The sequence below is a fragment of the Mastomys coucha genome, unplaced genomic scaffold (genome assembly GCF_008632895.1).
Source record: "Mastomys coucha isolate ucsf_1 unplaced genomic scaffold, UCSF_Mcou_1 pScaffold14, whole genome shotgun sequence".
NCBI classification, from domain to species: domain Eukaryota; kingdom Metazoa; phylum Chordata; class Mammalia; order Rodentia; family Muridae; genus Mastomys; species Mastomys coucha.
This window is the reverse complement of record NW_022196896.1, coordinates 100286896-100296134: the sequence shown is the minus strand read 5'-3', so window position 1 is coordinate 100296134 and position 9239 is coordinate 100286896. Positions and strand designations below refer to the sequence as shown.

The following is a 9239-nucleotide window of genomic DNA, read 5'->3' as shown; positions in this document are numbered from 1 at the left end:
GAACTCAGAAATCTGCCTGCCTCTGCCTCCCAAGTGCTGGGATTAAAGGCGTGAGCCACCACCGCCTGCCCGATAGTCTTCTTATTCTTACATGGGATCTGCTTAGCTGTCTAATGGCTAGGCAGAGTGTCACCAAAGATCTAGCTGCTAACACCCTAGAGGGCTAAAGGCAGGGGGGGCAGGTGATGCCCATCCATGTTTGGGTTGGGGACTTACTGGGTGAGGTAGGGGATACCATCCTGAGGGCTCCCATACACTCGACAGTCCCTGTGCCGCCGGCTGAGGTCACGATTCCCTCCACTGTGGTCCCTGTGGGATGGCAGAGATGAGGACAGGGGGACTTCAAAGGGCACTGTACCTGGACTTCCTCCTTCCCTAAAGTACCCCCTGGCTTTTGGTCAAGCCTTTTCCCTGCTTAAGTCACCCCTCAACCTGCTATGCTCCCATGACCAATTCTAACTCAACCTTTTGGACTCTCAGCTTCAGCTGTCATCCTCAAATTCCCCTAAGTGGATCTGACCATACCCACTTCTGTACCCTGAGCTGCCCACTAACTAACTAGGTGCTCATTTTGTGGGTACCTAATACCTGCCTGTGAATGGAACATAACAATGCCTGCCCATCTCTGAGCCTTTAAACAGCTAAAGGCCATAAGTAACCAAGCCCATCTCTCACCTCTGCTGGTGCCTAAGTGATTTTATGAGGAAGGTAGGTCCCACCCATCCTGATATCCTCCAGGTGGTTCCCTCGCAGCCCAAGCCTGCCCACCCTATGAAGGTAAAACTGCCTGTGACCGTAGCCCCACCATTCCCAGCCCCTTACCAGTGCTTGTGGGTACAGAGAATGGCAACCAAATTAACTCTTTCCTTTTCAATGGAAGCCTGGGGGAAAGAAGAGATACTGAGAGTGGGGGTAGTATACAGAGGGAGAGATGCTCAAAGTCTTGTTAGGGCTGTGTGGAAAGACAGCTGGAGAGATGGGGGGGGGGCGGGCAGGAGATGGGCTAGGGAATGAGGAGCTGGCAAAGGAGACTTGGAAGAGCAGAGATCCAGCAATGGGGATGAGGCAGGGAAGAGAAGGGGAGGACATCGAGAGTTGTCATAGATTCACTCACATTGAGAAATAACCTGAGTTCTATTCCTACTATCATATAACACACATGCTCGTGCATACACAATGGTGTGGGGGGGCAGTATGAACATGAAGGGAAAGGTAGAGAGGCCCAGGTACTGACAGAGGTTAGAGAGGAAGAAGGCTGGTGAGATGGCTCAGCAGGTAAATTCCATAACCAGAATCCTCATAAACGTGGAAAAAGATAACCACAAGGTGACCTCTGACCTCCACATCATGCCATGGCACACACACCATACATACACATACCATGCCTATATATATATATATATATATATATATATATATGGGAAAATGTTATACCAGGCAGGGTGGTGCATGCCTTGAATTCCAGCATTCCAGCACTGGGGAGGAGGAAGGGGCCTGATCAACATATCAAGTTCTAGACCGACTAAGACTACTTCGTAAGACCCTGTCTAGGGGTGGGGAGAAGGACAGAAGACAGGACAAACACCCCCCCATATTAATAAATAAATATAGAAGTAAGAAAAAAGAATGTACACCAGGGTAAAAAAGAGGGTAAGAGGTAGACCGGAAACTGCCAGGACCCAAGTCCTAGGACCCACCCACCCTTTGGCTTTGCTCTGCTTTCATCTGCATGCCCAGGACACCCAGTCTTCCCCCTTGCTCTATGGGGGAGCGGCGTTTCTGTGTGAGAGATGGCTGCCCACCCATATGCAGCACAGCCCATAATCAGGGGAACCAGGACCAATCCCAGACTGGCAGGAAAAGCTGGCAGTCCCCTGCAGTGACCCCCCAGCACCCCTGCTCCCTGGCCCCTCACCTGCACAGCCCTTGGGTCTGAGGGGTCCACAGCCACTGCCAGCCCAGCCTGGGTGTCGATGATGAGGTAGCTGTAGTTGTCCGAGAGGACAGGGATGGGAAGCACCTTCACTCCTGGGAGATGTAGACAGAGAGGCTGGGGCGGGGTGGGAGCCCACTGAAGGGGTAAGGGGGAGGAGAAGAGGGGAGTAGGCAGGGGGGTGAGCATGTGTGTGGGGGTGCTGGCCAGGGGCAGCCAGAGCTTACCATTGAAGAGTCGGGGCTGAGTTTTGGAGTGGCCTTTGGGATAGCGATTCCGAGCCCTCCGAAGCTGCTGTCGGTAGAAGAGGTACCCGAGCCAGGTCCGGGTGTACAGGCTATACCTGCAGGGCAGAGAGGGTCTGGTTGATCCTCTTCCATATCTGTAGGCCTCACATCTCTAGGATCTCTGTGTCCACAGGCACTCTTAGTCAAGCACTTTACCATCGCCATTTTTTTGTTTTGCTCTTTAGTCTCACGTAGCCCAGGCTACCCTCACGCTCACTGGGTAGTCAAGGGTGACCATGTACTCCAGCCCTCCGGGCTCTCCACCTCTCGAGTGCTGAGATTATAGGCATGGATTTCCACACCTGCCTCCTATGGTGCCAGGGATGGAGCCCATGGCTTCAGGCTCTCTAAGCAAACACTACCAAAGGGGCTACATCTAGAAATTACATTTCTAACCACTTCAGGTGCTGCTGCTGCTTGTCCAAAGACCAACTCTGGAAACCACTAGGGTAGAGGAAGAAAAGTCTGAGGCCCAAAGGTGGCAGACAGCAGGTTTGGTCAAACAAATAGAGAATTCTGTGGCTACTTAGCAGATAGAGGAGCAGTCAGCGGTGAGGCTGGAGGGCCTGACCCTTGCCCCACTGCCATGCCAGCAATATGTAGTTGAGGAAAGTGGAGTAGGATGCCAAACGAAATGTGAGATCTGTGAGGCCACCAAGGGCCCTCAAGCTCAACATGCTCATGTCACTTCTTTGGATTTTTTTTTTTTTTTTTTTTTGGTTTTTCGAGACATGATTTCTCTGTGTAGCCCTGGCTGTCCTGGCACTCACTCTGTAGACCAGGCTGGCCTTGAACTCAGAAATCTGTCTGTCTCTGCCACCCAAGTGCTGGGATTAAAGTAAAGGCATGCACCACCACTGCCCAGCACTTCCTTGGATTCTTAATGATTTGACTTTTGAAAGTCTTTAAAATTTTTTATGAGACAGATCTTGTCATATAACAAATTTATATCCTGAAGGTGGATCCATGTCTTCAATTTAAATAATAAATAAATACAGGGCTATACAGAGAAACCCTATCTCAAAAAACCAAAATAAATAAAACAAAATAAAATAATTAAAAAGGGCTGGAGCTATAACTTACTGGTAGAGCAGTAAGCACCTAGCATGTACAGTACCGGGTTCAATGCTTAGTGCCACAAACAAGCAGGACTGGCATTGTACAATATAAAGATGAATGGAAAAATTCTTACTCATGAGTTACATTTTCATTTTCCGTTTCCTCCCTTTCTTTCTTCTCTTTCTTTCTCCCTTTGAGTCGAAGCCTTATTTTGTAGCCTCACTCCATTTGTGGATCCTCACTATGTAGCTGTGAACTAACTAGCTGGCCATGGTCCTCCTACATCTGCCTCCCAAGTGCTGGGATCACAGGGACATTGTGCTTGGCTATACTTTTCTTTATTTAGAATGACATTAAATAGCAAATTGAAAACACAAGTGGAAAGAGATGGAAGAATGGAAACACTTCAGATTTTATTGCTTTTCCCTCCCCTCTTTCTCCAGAATTTGGCAGTATGGCCCATGGTGTCCTCAAACTTAAGATCCTCTTGCCCCTCTGTCTCAGTGCTACGTGTGTACAACCAGGGTGGCCTGATTATGTTTATACACTGATTAATATCTTTTCTTGTTGTTTGAACAAGTGGCTTTATTTCCTTTCTTCCTCCCTTCCTTTTTTTTTTTTGTTTTTGTTTTTTGTTTTTTGTTTTGTTTTTTCGAGACAGGGTTTCTCTGTATAGCCCTGGCTTTCCTGGAACTCACTCTGTAGACCAGGCTGGCCTCGAACTCAGAAATCTGCCTGTCTCTGCCTCCCAAGTGCTGGGATTAAAGGCGTGCTCCACCACTGCCTGGCATGTGGCTTTATTTTAACTAGTTAATTTAGTTACCTATTTATTTGGGTATTGTTGTTTGCTTGAGACAGGTCCTTGTATAACCAGGGCTATCTTCAAACTTGCTATGTGGCCAATAATGACCTTGAACTCATGCTCTTCCCGCCATCCCCTCCCAGGTGCTTGGGTCACAGGTCTGTACTACCTCACGTTGCACCTGGATTCTGCATTACACATTACACATGTGTTCTGCAGGACACATTAGGTACTAAGCCCTGCCAGGATGGGAAGGAGCTGGCCTGGGCCCTTGCTGTGCAGGAAGCTGGGGCTGGAGCAGGCACAGTGTGAGTTGGCACTGGGTGCTTGGAGTATCTATTAAACCAGTCAGGAAACAGAAGGCGTCCTAAGCTTGGGAACCTGAGAGGACGTGAGAGGACGTGGAGGGTGGATCCTAACTCTCTCACAGCGTGTATAAAGAAGGGCAGGCAGGCTCTTCCTAGACCCTTAGAGAGACACTAGATGCTGTATTTGCAAAGTCTGGACAAACCAAGTAGGCCCCTGAGAGTTTGGCATCAAGGGTTCAGCTGCAGCCTAGCCAACTTCTGCTCTATGCCCCTCCCCAGCCCTAGCAACTCTGCATGCCAAGAGGGGCTTTGCCTTCTGCGTGTTATGCCCACTTAAAAAAATGTATTTATTTTATGTATATGTGTATGCTATCTTCATGCATACCAGAAGGGTCATCAGACTCTGTTACAGAGGGTTGCGAGCCACCACGTGGCTTCTTGGGAATTGAATTCAGGATCTCTGGAAGAGCAGCCAGCCCTCTTTTTTTGTTGTTGTTTGTTTTTTCGAGACAGGGTTTCTCTGAGTAGCCCTGACAGCCAGCCCTCTTAACACCCGAGCCGTCTCTCCAGCACCTATGCCCATTTTTATAGGCCTCTACTTTTGGTTTTATTTGCAACCCAGCTTTTGTCCTTTAGACTTTCGCTTTTCCAGCCACATTCATCGATCCCTGGTAACTGGTCAGGTGCTGTGTACACTGCACAAGACAGTCACTGCTCCCGAAGCCGAATTTCTAGCAGGAGAGACGCAGTGATAAACTAGGGAAGATGACCAGCTGAGAGCAGAGGACAGGGACAGGCAGAGCTGCTGTTTCAAACGCAGTAGACCAGGCAACCGAGATGGCTCAACCAGGAAAGGTCCTAGAGGCCAAGCCTGACTACTGAGCTCGATCCCCAGGAATAGTGGAAGGTGGGATCTTACTTCTGCAAGCTGTCCTCTGATCTCTACCCCAGCACTATAGTGCGTGTGCCCATGCAGAGAATAAGCAAAAATGTCATAGATACAGTAGACCAGGAAAACAGGCCCCCCGGGTGACATGTTTATAAGGGGTGGGCCAAGTAGGAGTTCAGGGAAGTAGACTTGGACCTGAGCTCATGGCTAATTCTTTGCATATTCTGTTGTAACTGTAAAGAGCTGGTACAAGAGACATATCCTGTAAGGGTGGGAGGTGGGGCGGCGTTGGATACAACTTAGGTACCCATGAAGAGATTGCAGGAATAAGGATTATAGTAGACTTCTGAGTAGCTGAACGATACACAGACCTTCTCTTGTGGAGAGGGATGAGTACATATGTAGATACTTCTACAGGGAAAAGACTCATGGTCATAGAAAGTGGTTTTGGGGGTTCTTTGTGTGCTGGGTCCAGGGTCCTACACCCTACTCCGCCATAACCTACCCCAGGACCTCCTCAGCAGCTCCTTTGTTTGTACGTATTTTATTATTTGTGGTAAATATGCTAGGAATTTGGAGAAGGAAGGAAAAAGGAGAGAAACGTAGGTTTGGAGATTCTGAAAGAATCCTGTGAGTCAGAACTAACACTCACCTCCAACTCACACTGTTGGACACCAACATTTATCTTTCTTTCCTTTTTTAAAATCAACAAGCATAAAAATTATACCTGAAAATGCAAATGTAAAAAAGGAAGGAACTAATTTGAAATAGAACTGAGAGAAGAGACACATGAGCTTAAAGATAGGATTGCAAATCTAATCCAGAAAGTTCCGGAAGTGACCCTTCCTTTGATCATCTGCAATCCTCTTAGAGGGGGCATCCTACAGGGAGCTAGGCAGGTGGGAGGTGAGAGACATCTGTACCCTGCAGACATCCAGGTTCCTTTCTTGCATTCCTTGCCTCGGAGCTCCTGGTGTACACAGCTGCTGGCAGGCTGTGGAACAGGCTACCCTCCAGGCGGCTATACTCCTTGTAGGGGTGAGTAAGGAGGGTGTGACCCGTCCTGAGAGAAAGAAGGTCACTCAGCAAACGCTTTTCCTTTCCTAGACCTGATAGAGGGCTGAACTCAGACAGACTAGTGTCAACAACCTAGTGTCAGGCCAATGTTTCTGAGTTCAAGGTGGTGCACTGCCTGGAAAAGAGGGCAGTGGGGTGAAGGTGGGATGTCTGGAGCACTAGTGAGAGCCACTGGAGCACTATAGTGAGAGCCACTGGAGCACTAGTGAGAGCCACTGGAGCACTAGTGAGAGCACTGGAACAGGAGTGAGAGTCACTGGAGCACTAGTGAGAGCCTCTGGAGCACTAGTGAGAGCCACTGGAACACAAGTGAGATCACAGGAGCACAAATGAGAGTCACTGGAGCACTAGTGAGAGCCACTGGAGCACTATAGTGAGAGCCACTGGAGCACGAGTGAGAGCCACTGGAGCATGAGTGAGAGCCACTGGAGCACTAGTGAGAGCACTGGAGCATAAGTGAGAGCCACTGGAGAACTAGTGAGAGTCACTGGAGCACAAGTGAGATCACAGGAGCAAGAGTGAGAGTCACTGGAGCACTAGTGAGAGCACTGGAGCAGGAGTGAAAGGCACTGGAGCACTAGTGAGAGCCACTGGAGCAGGAATGAGAGCCAGTAGAGCACTAGTGAGAGTACTGGAGCACTAGTGAGAGCCACTGGAGCACTGGTGAGAGCCACTGGAGCACTGGTGAGAGCCACTGGAGCACTAGTGAGAGCACTGGAGCAGGAGTGAGAGCCACTGGAGCACGAGTGAGAGCCAGTAGAGCACTAGTGAGAGCACTGGAGCACTGGTGAGAGCCACTGGAGCACGAGTGAGATCACAGGAGCACTAGTGAGAGCACTGGGTCCGAGCCCATCCTAACTCCACACCTTCTCTTGGGCAGGTCTCCTACCTGGGCTGTTCTTCCCTCTGCTGCTCTTCTCTAGGAAGCCTTCCCGGACTTTGCTACTTTTCTCTCAGCTTGCTTTCATGCAACACACAAACACTACTTCCAGTCTCTAGGGCACGGACTTTGCTACTTTTGGACTTTGCTACTTTTCTCTCAGCTTGCTTTCATGCAACACACAAACACTACTTCCAGTCTCTAGGGCACAGGAGCACAGCCTAACACCTGGACGTGGGGCAAGTTGCCAGGCACAACTGGAGAGACAGTTGCATAGTCTCCAAGTGTCTGCTTTACAAGATACTAATTAGCCACCGGGGCACCTTGGCTGACTCCACCTGAAACTGATGAAGATAGACAGGCAACAGGCCAGGCGGGAGACTGCAGTGAGCAGCTAGGCTCTTGCCCAGCTTCCAAATCCAAGTTCCAGTCCCAGCACGGCAGAGAAGAAAACAAACGCTAATCTCAGCTGTAACAATAGATGTGTAACCGTGGAGGAAGGTGCAACTCCCCTTCTGTGGCCTCTATGCCCAAAATGCACAACCATAATTTATTCATGAGAAAAACCTCAGGCAAACCCAGGTGGAGGGCCTGCTGTAAAACACCTGGCCAGCTGAAGCACTGAACAGTGCAGGATCCTTGATCAGAATCAGGACCAGAGAAAAGCGTTAGTGAGACAGCTGGCGACATTTGAATACGGTCTGATGGCGGTGACAGTCTCTTGCTGACATGAATCTGTTGCTTTTGAGAACTGTGCTGTAATCATAAAACGTTAACGTCCGAGAGGCTGGGCTAGGTGTACAAGGAACTTTTTTTGTGTGTTGTTTTGACACATCTTAGATTATTTCAAACTGAAAAGTTAAACAACAATGAATACAATCACCCCCTCCTCTACAGAGCATCAGTCTGTCATCTCTTCCCCTTCTCTTTCATAAAAGTGCAGCAGTTGTGGCTCCTACAGAGAATGGCTCCCGCTGCCCTATGTCCTTGGCCTAACAGATAAGATCCCTCACCCTTATCCGAGATACACTGTCGGAACCGTGTAAAGATCAGACAGCAGGAAGTAAGAGAACACATGGAAAGTGCCGGGTCAGGACTGGATGGTAGAAGGGGTTTAGAAATCACCACTTCCTTTCCAAGCCCTTGGCAGATGCTGACATGGCAGCCAGGGCAAGATGGCCTGCATCTGTGAGGAGCTGAGACATTCCTTGCCTTCCTCGTCCAAAGCTAATTCCTGTCCTGTAGACAGGAGGCCAGTCTCTTGGGCTCATTTTATTTGGAAAATATTTACTGTGCTTGCTGGACACTGTGGGGATAGCACATAACAAAGCCAAAGGCTCCCTGCTGTGGCGATAATTGTGTTGTGGCAAAACCAGGGGAACTCGCTTGCATTAGACTGGAGAACAGATGAATCATTAACTCCCAGCTAACTCGAGCTAGTTCCGAGCCATTGGAAGGGAAGGGGCCCCACTGCATGCAGAAGAACCAAGACCTGTTCTCTCACCCAGGAGACTGCAGTGGGAAACAGAGATGGAACCCTAGTGAATTGTTTTGGGTGGTATAGAACCAAGGCCTGGGCAGGAGGGAAAGTGCCATGCTCTAAGAATTTTGCCAGGAGGCCTGGGGAGTGGGGGGTTGGGGGGTTGGGGGGAGGGCGGGGCAGGGAGAGACCATGGAGAAATCCAGAGAAAGAAGATGCTGGCAAAGAAGATGGCGGGGCTAAGAAGAAAGCAACAGTCTAGATGGTACCCTGCAGGTTGTTAGCCCAAGGGGAAGGGAGCCTGAGGTGTCAAGTCAGTCAGGTTCGGAGAAGCAGGGCCTGGGCTCAGGGGTGGGGAGACACTCTCCTCGGGCCTGGCAACCCCAGGCCCCCACAGCCGCCACAATGACTCTATATGGCTCTGGTGCTGAGTGCAACTCAAGTTGAGTACCATTAGTCTCAGAGTGTCATAATCACAGGGTCTATGGACTCCCCTTCCTCTTTAGCCCTCTCTCTTTTTCTTT

At 49.6% G+C, this 9239-nt stretch overlaps 1 protein-coding gene across 2 annotated transcripts in view; it reads right to left on the bottom strand.

The window, feature by feature from the left end:
- Pnkd (PNKD metallo-beta-lactamase domain containing) overlaps positions 1 to 9239 on the bottom strand; it is a 70174-nt gene that overhangs the window by 4311 nt on the left and 56624 nt on the right. For both annotated transcript variants that reach the window (XM_031367928.1, XM_031367929.1), the window contains 4 exons: positions 2161 to 2276; positions 1916 to 2028; positions 823 to 881; positions 217 to 309 (listed from right to left, as the gene is read on the bottom strand). In XM_031367928.1, the coding sequence (XP_031223788.1) occupies positions 217 to 309; positions 823 to 881; positions 1916 to 2028; positions 2161 to 2276 (381 nt within the window). The remainder of the gene's footprint in view (positions 1 to 216; positions 310 to 822; positions 882 to 1915; positions 2029 to 2160; positions 2277 to 9239) is intronic.